Source organism: Zootoca vivipara, chromosome 5 (assembly GCF_965207765.1).
Source record: "Zootoca vivipara chromosome 5, rZooViv2.hap1.1, whole genome shotgun sequence".
NCBI classification, from domain to species: domain Eukaryota; kingdom Metazoa; phylum Chordata; class Lepidosauria; order Squamata; family Lacertidae; genus Zootoca; species Zootoca vivipara.
This window is the reverse complement of record NC_142588.1, coordinates 77,583,421-77,598,776: the sequence shown is the minus strand read 5'-3', so window position 1 is coordinate 77,598,776 and position 15,356 is coordinate 77,583,421. Positions and strand designations below refer to the sequence as shown.

At 41.4% G+C, this 15,356-nt stretch overlaps 1 protein-coding gene across 2 annotated transcripts in view; it reads right to left on the bottom strand.

Moving 5' to 3' along the window:
• Nucleotides 1-9,420, bottom strand: part of SCHIP1 (schwannomin interacting protein 1) — a 381,034-nt gene extending 371,614 nt beyond the window's left edge. For both annotated transcript variants that reach the window (XM_060274433.2, XM_060274435.2), the window contains exon 1: nt 9,284-9,420. In XM_060274433.2, coding sequence (XP_060130416.2) covers nt 9,284-9,292 — 9 coding nt within the window. In that variant the 5' untranslated portion in view covers nt 9,293-9,420. The remainder of the gene's footprint in view (nt 1-9,283) is intronic.
• Nucleotides 9,421-15,356: the final 5,936 nt, after the last annotated feature.

Genomic DNA, 15,356 nt, shown 5'->3' with positions numbered 1-15,356 from the left:
ATTATTATTATTATTATTATTATTATTATTATTATTATTATTATTTCTATATCATATGTATGCCAAAATTGAGATATGCTTGTTCAGCTCATATTCTGAAGCAACCACATGGATCTCAGTGTTATGAGCAGACTCAATGAGAAAAATCAGTTTTTCATTGTGGTGAGGTAGCCAATGGGACACGGGTGGTGCTGTGGGTTAAACCACACAGCCTAGGGCTAGCTGATCAGAAGGTCAGCGGTTCAAATCCCTGTGACGGGGTGAGCTCCCATTGCTCGGTTCCAGCTCCTGCCAACCTAGCAGTTCAAAAGCACGTCAAAGTGAAAGTGGATAAATAGGTACCACTACAGCGGGAAGGTAAACGGCGTTTCTGTGCACTGCTCTGGTTCGCCAGAAGCGGCTTTGTCATGCTGGCCACATGACCTGGAAGCTGTACGCCGGCTCCCTCGGCCAATAACGTGAGATGAGCGCGCAACCCCAGAGTCGGTCACGACTGGACCTAATGGTCAGGGGCCCCTTTACCTTTATGGTAGCCAAACTACTAATAAGCCCAACAGCAGGAATCATGTAGATTTTTTTTTGGTGGGTTTTTTTTAAACCTAAAGTGCCAGTAAAAGGAAATCATATTATAGAACAGGAAACCTGACAGCACAAAAGCTTGCCAAACAATCCTGGTATTTGCAAGGTATACAGATGGGAGAACCTGGAGCACCTGTGCTAATTCAGTAAGGCTAAAATGTTTTACGGGAAAAATAACAGCTTAAAAAAAAAGAGCTTAGCATGTAAATACTAAAGTTTGATTTTGAAAGACAAAAGTGTAGATAGAAATGATCTTTGGGTAGCACGATATGAGCAGGAGATCAGAAGACTGCATAAAAATGGAGACGGGTACTTTAAAACACCTGACGGGAAGCTCACAGATGCCTACATAATGTAAAGTTCAAGGTGTCATTATTTCTCCATGCTGTTTGAAACCAGCTGAAGTCTATTTGAACTTGATATGGTCTGTTCCAGATTAATAACTAGCCAAATGTGCTTGGCAAGACACACGTTGGATGGGCTGTTTCGGATCTGGCATGGAAACAAAGCCTCTGGTGATAAAGGGTGTTGAAGACTCAGCTGTCACAGACATGCACCAGGTACTATACAGACAGCATCGTCGCAGAGAAAATGTTTTAGGCGGCTGTTCTGCAGCAGCTGGACTCCTTAGTGACCAAGCTACCCTTTACGCATGGGAGCTGAACGTCTGTGATTACATCCCACGTAGCTGAGGGCTGTGTATAAATGATGCAACCATGCGAGCAAGGGACCAAACCCAAAGATCTTGCCTATTTCAAATGGCACCCTCCATCCTAGAGAGCCAGTGTGGTGTAGTGGTTAAGAGCAGTAGACTCCTAATCTGGGGAACCGGGTTCACGTCTCTGCTCCTCCACATGCAGCTGTTGGGTGATTTTGGGCTAGTCACACTTCTCTGAAGTCTCTCAGCCCCACCCACCTCACAGGGTGTCTATTGTGGGGGAGGGGAAAGGAGATTATTAGCCACTTTGAGACTCCTTAGGGTAGTGATAAAGCGGGATATCAAATCCAAACTACTACTTCTACTACTCTTCTCCTTCTCCTTCTCCTTCTCCTTCTCCTTCTCCTTCTCCTTCTTCTCCTAAAGAGGGTTGGTTCCCAACTGATAGGAAAGACTCATTCAGAGGTACAGAACATGTTTTGCAAGCAGAAGACCCCACAGGTTCATTCCCTGGCATCTCCAGCCTTAGGCTTGGGCAGATAGCCCGATTGGGACTTCGGAGAGCCACTGCCCCTCAGAGAAGCCAGATATGAGTTAGATAAGCATCGCCCTACATATGGACCTCCAGTATGGTGCTTGGGGTGCCAAGCTGGGGTGCTTATGGGGGCAGTGGTGTCCTCCCAGCAGCAGACTGTGCTTGGCAGGTCAGGGAAGTGCGAGGCAGCAGCGAGATCAAGAAGCTCCAGGTTGGTAGCAGCTCTGCAGGTACCCATCACATCTCCATCTCAATGAGCAACATGCTAGTTCCAGGCGGACACCACTGCCACTGCTGCCCTCACAAGCCACCAGTGGTGCCCAGGCCGATTCAAATTCCAATGGCTTGATTTATTTATTTTTGTCTCAGAACTACTGGAATTGACCAGTGATTGTCCACAAACCAGCACTGTTCCATGAAGTCTGACGTTTAACAGCTAAACGAAGCAAGTAGAAGAGATCATTTGGAGCGTAAAAAGAAACTAAATTTTGGAGGCAGTTGGGAGGCAGCAATGCATCTGGAAACCAGTTGCTGGAAACCACAGGAGGGCAGAGTGCTCTTCTGCTCATGTTCTGCTCCCACAGGCCACTGTGAGAACAGGATGGTGGACTAGATGGACCAGACAAGGTGGAAGTGGTGCTGTTGAGTAACCCCTTCATTCTTGCAGGAGTTATGATGCCCATTTTTAAAGACTGGTGGTGATGTTCACACCCACCCCAGGGCTCCTCCAGATTACCTCTTTATTCAGCATTAATCCTGATTTGCTTGTACAAGTCATATGCAGTAGTTAGACCATGGGTAGGCAAACTAAGGCCCGGGGGCTGGATCCAGCCCAATCGCCTTGTAAATCCAGCCCATGGATGGTCCGGGAATCAGCATGTTTTTACATGAGTAGAATTTGTCCTTTTATTTAAAATGCATCTCTGGGTTATTTGTGGGGCATAGGAATTTGTTCTCCCCCCCAAAAAAAAATAGTCCAGCCCCCCACAAGGTCTGAGGGACAGTGGACCGGCCCCCTGCTGAAAAAGTTTGCTGACCCCTAGGTTAGACTATATCAGTGTTTTTCAACCTTTTTTGGGCAAAGGCACACTTGTTTCATGAAAAAAATCACGAGGCACACCACCATTAGAAAATGTTTAAAAAAATAACTCTGTGCCTATATTGACTATATATAAATCGAATTTTTCAATTTTTCCCACGGCACACCAGGCAACATCTTGCGGCACACTAGTGTGCCGCGGAACAGTGGTTGAAAAACACTGGACTATATCACATTTTTGTTGATCATTTGTTCTGATTCATTTCTGGGTGGTCATACATCAATGAGTATTCATCCTTCATTCATCTTGATTTGCTTGCGATGTTTTTTAAACACCTTCTCACAAGTCATTTCTTCACCTCACGTGTTTCAAGGTACTTCCCTGTCCCTTTCCAAGCTGAAAGAAGGCCCATGTTTTTTTAAAAGTCGGTTTGTTGTGTTAGGGCGGTAGAACCCTTTACTCCACTTTAAATGCACAAATCTAAAATTCTGGCATCCACTTGAATCCCTTCTACAAAATAATGGCAGCCTGGATGCATGGATCGAGACAGATAAAATGAGGGGGGAATTTGTAGAAGAGTTAATGAAAGACCCCGTACCAGATAATAGGAATGATAACCTAGACAGGAATGCACATGGAAGGGATGAATGGGGCACTGAGACCAGAATAAAGCTAGGACAGCAACTGAACCAACTTTTTGTCTACCAACAGTGGTCAAACAGATGATATACCATAGATTCACACTAAGGTCATAGCAAATCCCCTGTGTGTCCTCTGTTTCTAGTTTGAAAAAGTATTGTCATCAGAAATGAAGGCTGCACTTCTGGTTGTCACGACAAAAAACTCTCATGGCTTATAGCCATGCTAATCTGTTTTGAATTGATTAAGCAGTATTGTGCAGCCACTGCAGCTTTTGAGTCATCTTCAAGGCGGCCCAGCGCTGAGTAGATTATAGTAGCCAACCCTCAAGGTTATATGGCTTATCATGGTGAGATTTCCTGTTCTATGCAAGGGTAGAAACTGCACTCCTGGCTGCTACTATTACCTGCTTATTCAGGAGTAAGGCAGGTTTCAGGAGCACTTTAAAAAAACACCACCAAGATCTCAGTAGAATATAATGTTGTGTGTACACAGCCTTAGAAGCATATTCACAAATGAGAACTCTGATTAACAGAGAGTTAAGAACCACTTTGAACCAGGGCGATTGAATGAAACAAGGTAGTTCAGTTGGTAGAGCATGGGAGTCTTAATCTCAGGGTTGTGGGTTTGAGCCCCATATTGGGCAAAAGGATTCCTGCACTGCAGGGGTTTGGACTAGATGACCCTTGTAGTCCCTTCCACCTCTACAGTTCTGCGATTCTACTCAGCACTCACGTACAAACACTTCCCATGCCACTGACACCAATTTTGCACTTGTGAAAAGCAAAAACATTTTTGGCTTAAATAATAATAATAATAATAACGAGAATCATCAAAACATTCATTCTGGAGAAGTCAGATTGATGTCAACAGCATTTTTCTAGGGTAGGGCAAATGTGTCATTTCCAGTTTCTCACTGTTTCCCATTTTTTAGTCTACAGTTGTCCTTATTTCAATATCAGTTTGTTATTTAAAAAATAAAGTTCCCATGAAAATTCATCAGCATTTTAGTGCAAATTTATCCGAATATACACATTTCTATATGCAAGTTTGCCCAGCATACATATTTTTGCAAGGCAAGTTCCCCCAGTTAATGTATTTTTAAATGTCATTTTCACTAATATATGCACTTTTTAAAAGCAAACTTTACCATGATTATATGCATTTTTTGTACACCTTACTTGACTGGAGAGCTGCATTGCAAAATTCAGAAGAGTGTGAATTTTGAAGCATGTCTTTGTTTCAGATTGTGCATTGTTTTGAAAAGTGTGGATTTGGTAGATTTACTTTTAAATGCAAACTGAAAGTCTCAACCCCACCCCTACAAAAAGTAAAAAAGCTTCATTATCATAGATCAGAAATATGTGTTTGCTTCCACGTACAGCTGATTTTATATCAATCAAGTATTAATTCCCCAACTGTATTTGGAACTGCCAAACATACCATACTGGCCCACTTTTTTCTCTGTTAACCCTGCAGTTACCCATGGAAACTAGTGCAAACTAAAATCAACTGCTCATGACCTCCCAGTTATTACCTTTTTAAAATGTAACAAGCACCTTCAAACTCATCCTTTTCCCAACACCTCATCCAATTAGCTGGACTCATTCACAATTTCATTCTACTCATTTTAATTTTTACGGAAAACAAGCTACAGGCACTGTGTGTGGAGAAGGGTTTTGTACCATCCTAAAATAAACGCACAGCATTATGAATGGGAGCTTTTGTATGCCAGAGAAGCTATCTACTGTGTAGAAATTTTCACCTTACTTGTTGAGCTAGTTACTGGGAAAGTCCACTGTGTGCTCCTTTGGTACATTATATTTCGTTATTATATCTATCGCTATAGTTGCTTTGTGTGGTGTCATTATCATCCTGCTTTATATACTCTGGAAGCCAGCAGCCCATAGAACAAGCTGGTTAGTACAGAACAAAATGTGAAACTGTTTCCTTGTTTCCCTCTCCTTGTCTCAGACCATTTCTTTAAACCTCTCTGTCCATTTATTTCAATATCCTCCTCTTCCATCAGATGCCTGTGCATAGGTCCATTACTTACTCTGCATCCTTCCTTCAGCCGCTTTGTTTCTGGACCTCCAGCAAACCCCAGTCCTCAGACTCCCCCACAGAATACTGCATTTTCCCATGTATAAAACAAGCTTTTTAGACCCAAAAATGAGGTTCAAAATTTAGGTTTGTCTTAAACACGGGTAGTGCTGAGGGGGAGCGGGCAAATGGTTTTTGGGCGTGAGCCTGAGATTTTAAGCGGTGTTTTGCCCCCCTTGATTGTTGGGGGGGTGCCAAAAATCGTTCACCCGCTGGAACGAAGTGCGAGCCCGAGATTGGAAGCGGCAATTGTAAGCGACGCGAGCAGTTGTGTGCTGTGTTCTGGCGGGTTAGTGATTTTCAGCATTTCCCCCAAATAATCCTCCCCCAAAGCTCATCCCCACTATTTTCTAAATTTTGGAGCCCCCCAAATAGGATTATAAGATTGGCTAACTGGTTTCAAGGGCTTCACCAGCATAATCACAGTCCAGTGTACACAATTGTCACATATGTATCCCACCCTTCCTGTAAGGATCTCCAAGCAGCATATATTGGGGGATAGCCCATTTTATCCTACAACACGCTGAGAGGTAGGCTAGACAGAGATAATAATTGGCGATCCAGTGGTATTCATGATTGAGCAGAGATTTGAACCACTATAAAGAACTTTCCTGAGGTTATATAGCGGCCAATTTATTATACTCACTAGAAATGATTGCAGTGATTTCACAGCACGTATGACTTCACAACATGTGTGGCAGAGCCAAAACATATATGTGCACAGTCAGTTTACATTACATTATATCCACATTCTTGAAATAAAAGAGAATTGCCATATACAAAAAAGTTACGTGAGAGTCACCCACAGATGCGCATAAAACATTGTAGTTCTTTAGGCTGTAAGTCTAACCTATAGAAGAGCAGAAAACCCAAAGCAGGCAATGACAGAAGCTTCTGATCTATAAAATGGCTTAATTTGTGAACAAGTAGAGCACAATTACAGTGTTTTATGCCACTAAGCTGCCTTTCAGATAAATTATGTATTCAATATGTAATTAAAGTTCTAAGGTTGGCACTTTGTGTGTGCTGACATTTGTAATATATAGGCAACCATTAGCAAATGGATACCGAGGCTTTGGCTGGACAATTGAGTGAATCAAAGTCTAACCACCTTTTGGTAAATTAATCATCACTAATGCACATTTTCATTTGTGTGAATTAACAAAATAGTCTGTAATTGTCCAATAAATTTGTTAGAGAATGCTGAGGCTTAGATTTATATTAGTTCTGCATAGCCCATTAGTCAATATTTTAAATTCCAAGCCAAGAACTGGTGTAAGATTATTCTACTGAACAGATATCACCGTAGATCTGAGTCATAATGCAACCCTGTCTGCAAAGATTATGGTCCAAGGTTGGTTATTCAGCAGGGAACAGCGCTGAACAAAACACACAAACTTCCTTTGGTGCAAGATTCACACAACCATATTTGTTTTGAGGTGGGGGGGGTTGTTCCATCATGAATTGATTTCTGCACCTCCTCAGAGACAGATCTTTACCAAATTGGGTTGTCTCACGGCGAATCTTATCAGACGCTATCTGAGCATTCAAAAATATACAGTGACAATCACATGAGAGGGTTGTGTGAATTTGCTCTGCCCCTCTCCCCAATGTTTCCAAATGGTGACATCATATCTGAAACTGGGCAGCTTGTCAAGTGTTGCCATAAGCTGGAGTCCTGCTTTAGACAGGTCCTCAATTCATAGACATCCTCGTATGCGGGGGAAGGTGGGTAAGTGTGGCACATTCCCATCGCTCACACACCTGAATAATGCTAATATAATACCATGTGGAACTGCAAAAGTATTCCAACGGGATAACACAATCCACCTTGAAAAGGCTTTCCAAGAGCTGCTACCACAAAATATCTGAGCTTTATTTGACTGTTTTCTAAGGACGCAATAAGGGATTAGCAGTTTGGGAGTATGTCCCATCAAGAGCATGCTTTCTCATGCTGCTGGTGGCTTGCACATCTTGTGGATGTGGTGAATTGTAGGCTGTGGTGCAGTTCTCATGGAGCACTGCTGGTGTGAAATCTATTGTGCAGCTTTTGTATTATTCATAACAGAAAAATCTGTGATGCACCAAAGCATGAAACCAGGGGCACAGGAAACTCATGGGATATTGTGGAATTGGTCCAGCTTACACCCACTTCTCCTAGTCTTCATCAACTCTGCTCCCTATCATCTTTTGCTACCCTCCTTGAATAATGTATTTGCACTCAGACCCTCAACCTGGAGTAAGTTAACAACTTCTCTACCGCAATTCCAGGACTACAATTTAATACCAATGCAAAGCTGTGATGTCATTTAACTCATATCACAGCTTTGATGCACCAACATGGCAGAATACTGTGGATTAGCTTACAACTCATGCCAATTCATTAGCTTACAATTCTCTTTCCAAAGGACAGGCTCAATGCAATTTTTTTTAAAAAAGTGAATGCAGCTTCCAAAGGTCAACCTGCCACTGCCCAAATAGTTGCATCTGAACCGAATACCAGTTAGCCATCTCAGAAATGCACCATTCCACTTTATTTGTCCCTTAAGTTAATAGCATGCAATGCTTGGATTCTTAGCTATGTAGCCTGTCTACAGGTTTTGTAAAGACAGAGCAATACTGTAAAAGTTTAATCAATACATGAGGATATTTAAATAGGGAATGTAACAAAAAATTAAAAAATTAGATTTTTAGGAAACAGTATTATAGTGAGTTCACAGCGGCTTATGCAGTGTAACAGTGCCATCCTGTGCTTTTGTACTCAGAAGTCAGTCCCACTGTGGTCATTAGAGCACTTACTCCCAGGTAAGTATAATGATGGCAGACTAAGTGAATGTTTTATGCCACACCTATCAGCCAACAAGTAAAATGTGGAGCCTTTCTGTACTTGGGAGTGATATCCGTACTTTTTTTTGTATCCTTCTAATAGAAGGCGTCTATGCCATCTCACATCTAGATCACTAGATGCTAGTGAACCATCAACGGTGTCTTTAGACTTCTCCCCAAAAGCATTTTGATAAGTTAACTTTAATTGCTACAAATTTACACTAGAAATCAGCTCAGAGCCACATGTCAGACAGATCTCAACTGAGCACAACTGCCTTTTCACACAAATATGTTACCCCCCCCCCCCGCCCCCCGGAAATACTCATGGCAAAACAACTCAGTTCTTGGCTACAGAGGTTTACATTAACTTATTATTCAAGGTGTAGCATTTAGAATAGCTATAATGCCAACCACATTTTTCTCTCCACAGGAGTTGCAAAACGAAAAGACAAAAGATATATTTTTTATTTAAAAAATCTACAGAGATTCTGCCACAGCAGCAGGATCTTTGCTATTTCAGAGTTCATTGAGTCTCCAGATATTTATTCAGTCCTTGCTTTTAAATCTATTGCTGTCAGGCAAGTATCTCATCTCAGCACTCAAACATACTGGTGTGAACTGTAGTCTTCAATTTCAGTTTGCTTTGGAAAACTTGCTCATTCTAAATTGCCTGTGCTGATCTCTATTTTCACAAGCTTTGCTCCGAAAGAAAATGTTACTTGGATGAGAATCTTCTACACAGACACTTTAAATACATTTAGTTTTAAAACAGCATGCACATATACCTTAATACACACAAACACACACACACACCATATTCACATTCAGTTCACTCAGAAAGATGCATAAAAATCAAGGGGAAAACCCCTGCATGGTTTATTTAGTAAAAAAGGTATACATTACCAGATGCATTGTGAAGTTGCAGGATCACCTGCAGAGGAGAGAGAAAATGCTAGGAATCGGATGCTGCCACAGTATTCCTTAATATTACACAGAGCCTGATCTGACTGTTACAGAATACCAGCAAAGTGTGAGGCTGGAAAACCTTTGAGTTGAGCTCACTCTATAGGCATCAGAAAGCCTCAAAGGGGAGTGAGAGGAGGGAGGGAGCGAGGGAGGGAGGGAGGGAGAGAGAGAGAAAGAAAGAGGCAGCCCACAAATAGCTAGATGAGAAACTTCTGGCACCTTTCCAACCCAGGAATGAATTCACTGTAATTTGGAGATATATAGTGAAGGAAATGAAGGGAAACTTAGGTTTACAGATGGATTTGTCCCTGCTTAACCGGCTCTGCAAATATGTGCAGGCTTTATCTCAGCTAATTTTAAAATGCTGTTCCAGAAATAATACTGAAGAAATCTGACTCTCCCCCCACAAACACACACACACAGAGAGAGAGACACACAGACACACACACAGCAGTTCTGACCAGCTTTCCCAGATAGCAGAACCAACTTCAAACAGGTCATTCCATCAGCTATTTGCTCTGCATTTTATTAATCCCAGCACAGAGCTGTTATAGCAGATCTAATTCCTTTTATGCCTGAAAGTGGATTCATACCTTTTTATAATGCACTTTAGACATATAAACAGCTTTTATGCCAGTAGTGAATTTCTGATACTCCACCAAGAAACTAAAATATAGTTCCAAAAAATAATAATATATGTCTCTCATGCACAAACACACACGATCTCATACAAGAAAAGGCCAGCACTATTAAAATGAAGGAATTTGAGACTTTTCACTAAGAGCATAAAGAAGGAACAAAAATCCGAGCCCTGAACAAAAATGGCTGTCAACAAATTGTAGATATATGGGTGAAAAGAGACAGTAAATAGCCATTTTCTACCCATTCAGCATAGGCAAATCTCCCCAGTTAAAGAACCCCCCTAAAAAAGAAAAGACTAAAGGACTGGATCCAGATAAAGTTTGTTATAGTATTTTAGTCCTACTGAAATCAATGGGTCAAATTAGCCATGACAAACTTGTCTCATTTGATTTCAATGGGAATGTGGCTGCTGTCCTTCAAGCACTTAGCTGGGAGTAAATCCCATTGAACCCATGCTTACTTCTGAGTAGGCACGTATAGAATTGTATTGTAAAACATGAATATCTGGATCTAGCCCTATATATTTTTACTGACCAATTGTTCCAAGAGCATAAAACAAACCCACATTTAGTTGAGTTCAGATATTTTATGAAGCTACACTTATTTAAAATAAAAAATACTGGAAAAGGAAATGCATCTTTCCAAGTACTCACCACATTGCATGTTGGTTCCAGTAAAAAAAAAACATTGTGGCAAATGAGAAAATAAAAACAGTATTAATGTTCAAATAACCAACCAATATGATTAAAATGTATTTTCTAAGGTTGTTCTTCATACTGTATATCCTTAAGGCTGAATTCAAACAACTGCTTTTCTATCAAAATGAGATTTTTTAAAAAATATAACGACTCTATGGTGGGAACCATGTCAAATGGCCCAGCAAGCATTCAGTTCCCAAGTCACCCCACAAAACGCAAACCTTCAGGTCTTTCAGGCTGCAAATAAGTCGTGCATTGGACTCTTTTCACAAGAACCAAGTCCGTTTCTGAAATAAGTATTTGTTGTGGAGGGAGCGAAACATACAAAGAAATAGAAATAACTTCTAAAACATTGATTTGAGAAGCATTCTCTCTCTTTTTATTTATTTAATACTGGGATTGATTCTCAAGTTCCTTTAACTATCAAATGGATAGAATCCACCTCCTACAGAAGGAATCTGTCCACTGGTTAAAGGAGTCCCTGCTTCAGATCAATTCTTCTGTTGGAGGGAGCTAGTAGAGCCCAGTGTTTATGTCAAGGATGGGGAACCTCAGAACCAGGAGACAAAAGCAACCCTCCAGATCCTCAAAAAAATTCCCAGGCCACACCACCTCCTCAGACACACCCCTCTTCTCCAGTGCTACTTTGTACCCTACTTGAGAGTTTATGCTAGAATGTGTCCTTGCCTGGATGGAGACTAGCTGGCTGGTGCAAAAAGTAGACTACTGAACAAGGTAAAAACCACATTTGTTGCTCTGCCTGCTTTTGCCACTGGCCTCACCCATCCAAGTATGATTGTCCCTGGAAAGTAGCCCAGAAAAGTATGTGGCCCTCAGGCTTGAACAGGCTACCCACCACTGCACTACTGTAGTTTCTTCTTCTTCTTCTTCTTCTTCTTCTTCTTCTTCTTCTTCTTCTTCTTCTTCTTCTTCTTCTTCTTCTTCTTCTTCTCCTCCTCCTCCTCCTCCTCCTCCTCCTTCTTCTCCTTCTTTCTTCTTTCTTCTTTCTTCTTTCTTCTTTCTTCTTTCTTCTTCGTTGATCACTCGTAGCCAAGTAAGATTGTCTTCCATAAACACGGTTTTAACAATGGGTGCATAAGTGACTGTGGAGGCCAATTCTGGATCCACACATCCTTCCACAGTGGGGACATTGGTTTCCAGGCGGGAGTTGATCACGGTGTGGATTTGCCAAGTGTGCCTTCCTTCCTTGCATCCTGAGTTCGAGTGTCTTCAAACCCCATGACACCTTTGGTAAAGGCTGTTCTCCAACTGGAGCGATCGCAGGCCAGTGTTTCCCAGTTGTCAGTGTTTATACTACATTTTTTTAAGATTTGCCTTGAGACAGTCTTTAAACCTCTTTTGTTGACCACCAGCATTATGCTTTCCATTTTTAAGTTCGGAATAGAGTAGTTGCTTTGGAAGATCAGGCATCCGCACAACATGACCAGTCCAATGAAGTTGATGTTGAATAATCATTGCTTCAACACTGGTGATCTTTGCTTCTTCCAGTACATTGATATTAGTTCGCCTGTCTTCCCAAGTGATGTGTAAAAAATTTTGGAGACACTGTTGATGGAATCTTTCAAGGAGTTGGAGATGGCGTTTATAACTGGTCCATGTTTCACAAGCATTTAGTAAGGTTGGTAGTACAATAGCTTTGTAAACGAACATTTTGGTTTCCCTGCAAATGTCCCAGTCCTCAAACACTCTGCACTTCAATCGGGAGAAAGTTGCACTCGCAGAGCTCAGGCGATGCTGGATTTCAGCATCAATGTTGGCCATTGAAAGCTAACTTCCTAGGTAGGAGACGTGCTCGACATTTTCCAACGTTACACCACTGAGTTGGATTTGTGGCGCTGCAGAGGGGTTATTTTGTACTTGATTGGTGCAGCACTTTGGTTTTTTGAATGTTGAGTGATAAGCCAAGCTTTTTGTAAGCTTCTGCAAAGATATTTAGGATGGTTTGGAGTTCATCCTCTGAGCGCGCGTGCACTACCTTGTCATCAGCATACTGAAGCTCTATGATGGACGTTACAGTAACCTTACTTTTTGCTTTCAGCCTGCTCAGATTGAAGAGCTTTCCATCTGTTCGATATATGATTTCTACTCCGGTGGGGAGTTTCCCTTCGACAAAGTGTAGGATCATGGCAATTCATGAAAATAATGAATAGAGTTGGGGCAATAACACAACCCTTTTTAACACCTGATCCCACTGTGAATGGTTCACTTTGAGAGCCATTGTTATCTGCAATTGTTGCTGTCATATTATCATGGAGGAGCCAAATGATGTTTACAAATTTATCTGGGCAGCCAATTTTCAGAAGGACAGTCCACAGAGCATTACGATTTACAGTGTCAAAAGCCTTGGCAGGTCAGTAAACGCCATATACAGGGGTTGGTTTTGCTCTCTGCATTTTTCTTGAAGCATGTCCACTGTCCCTCTAGAAGGCCGAAAACCATTTGGGGATTCAGGAAGGGTCACCTCAGATATTGTTACGAGATGGTTTGCTAAGATCCTTGCAAGAATTTTGCCGGCTGTAGCTAATAGAGAGATGCCTCGATAGTTTCCACAATCAGTTCTGTCACTTTTTTAAAAAAGAAAAAAAAGAGATCGATTATTTTGGGATCTCTAAAGTCTGCTGGGATTTCTTCTCTATTAGCTAGGGAGACCAGGGTTCAAATCCCCACTTGACCATACAGCTCACTGGGTGTCAGGGGAAAATCACAGTGCAATCCTATACACAACTCATGGAGCACAGCCTTTGTTTTCTTAAGATGATCCCCACCCTTCAATGTTCCTCAATCTCAAGATTCTTCAGGGGGAGAAAGAGATGCCATATGGAATGGTGATGCTCTTGAGAGTGGAGTGACTCTCTCACCCAACCACAGCCAGCTTTGTCCTCCTCCAAATGTGACTCCCTCCAAATGAAAGTTGTACTCAAGTTCAAAAAATGTTGTCTATCCCTAGTAAGTGTAAGTTGTCTATCCCCTCAGTGTGTAAGTAAGCCTTAGTGTTGTGACTGTTTAATTCCATCTGTGTCACCTTGGAGGTAGAAATAATAAATGTTTTGAATAAAATAAAAAGCAATAAATATAAAATAAATGCTTTGAATAAAAAATAAATGTTTTAAATAAAAATAAATAGAACATGTTTTTCTATTGCGTTGAGCCTTGCTGTTTCTGCAACTTTAACATTTTGAAACCGTATTTTAATTATTGACTCTTATTCTATAGGGCCATTCCAATATGTGAGCTATTCTGGGAGTGTGTGTTTTGTTTTAGCTGAGGACTATATGCTAGACGGGGCTGATGAGATGTGGAGTTCACCAACACCTGGGGAGTCACCACTTCCCCATCCTTGTTTTGACTGAGGGACATCATGCAAATAAATACATAAAGAAGTAAAAAAAAAGAAGTGTGAAGTTATTCTCATTTGGTCATGATTGTGCTTCGCAATACACGCTCCATTAACAGGACATGCCAAAAACATTCTAGGAATGTACTTCCCCAAATTTCTTGTTTTGGGTTCTTTATACTGCCTTTAGTGGCACAAACAAACTTGTCTAAAGTGATTAATGCAGAGAAGCAAGCCACAAACAGTGGCTTTTTTTATATTATTGTTTTTGCCAAACTGCTTTGCCACAAGCATGTGAAAACAGCAGTGTTCCACGACTGGCATTGTGTCAGACAGATGAATAACCGAAAGGTATAAATAGCTTAAAAGCTTTCCACATGAAATACTCAACTTGTTCAGCAAGGCATCCAGGAGGATACAATATCGTGTGTGTGTGTGTGTGTGTGTGTGTGTGTGTGTGTGTGTGTGTGCAGTTGGCCTCTTTCACATTTGGAATTTATAGCACCTTCTGAAATTGAGTCTTAATGAGAAACCTGTTGGAGTTGGCAAGCTTCTGCAGTCAAAAGGGTGAGGAAATGCCTTATGACATAAGCAATAAACTTGGCACAAAGCCAGAACCACAGATATACATTTTTTAAATGGCAGCCGTTCTTTTATCAAAAGTTAGGGAGAATAAAAATAGACGTGCAAAGCTAACATTTGTTTTAAATAAGCTATAGAAGCCCCCAGGCACACCATACCACTTTAAACAGTCATGGCCCCTCCCCAAAAATATCCTGGGAAGTGTAGTTTGTTTAAAGTTCTGAGAGTTGTTAGGAGACCCTGTGCTGAATTTCCTTTAGCTCTGATAACAGAGTAGCTTTCTGTATAGTTAGCAGTTGAATAAAATATTCAGGCAGCCCTGCACACGTCTCACACGAGCGTGACAGCACTCGCACAACAACACACATCCAGTGGCCAGCTCCTCCATCACAGACATGTCATCAACCCAGTGCCTCTGGAAAGGAAGGTGTCTATTCCATTTTTTTGAAATGCTAGCTAAATAATGCCAACACCATCTGTTCCGCTTTAAATGGTAAGTGTGGACAGGTCCTTCCTCTCCCATTCAAGCAAAAAAAGGGGGGTGGGAGAAAGAGGCTCAGAAAAGCATACCTTAATTTCCTTTGGATTCTACCGGTTTGGGTCATGTTTACTGAAGCAATCTATAATGATTGCTACTTAGCCATAACTCTATGAAAACACATGGTGGTTGTGGATATATAGCCCGTTCCTATAGGCAGGGACTGTGCAATCCCTGAGCCACAGGATCAGGGAG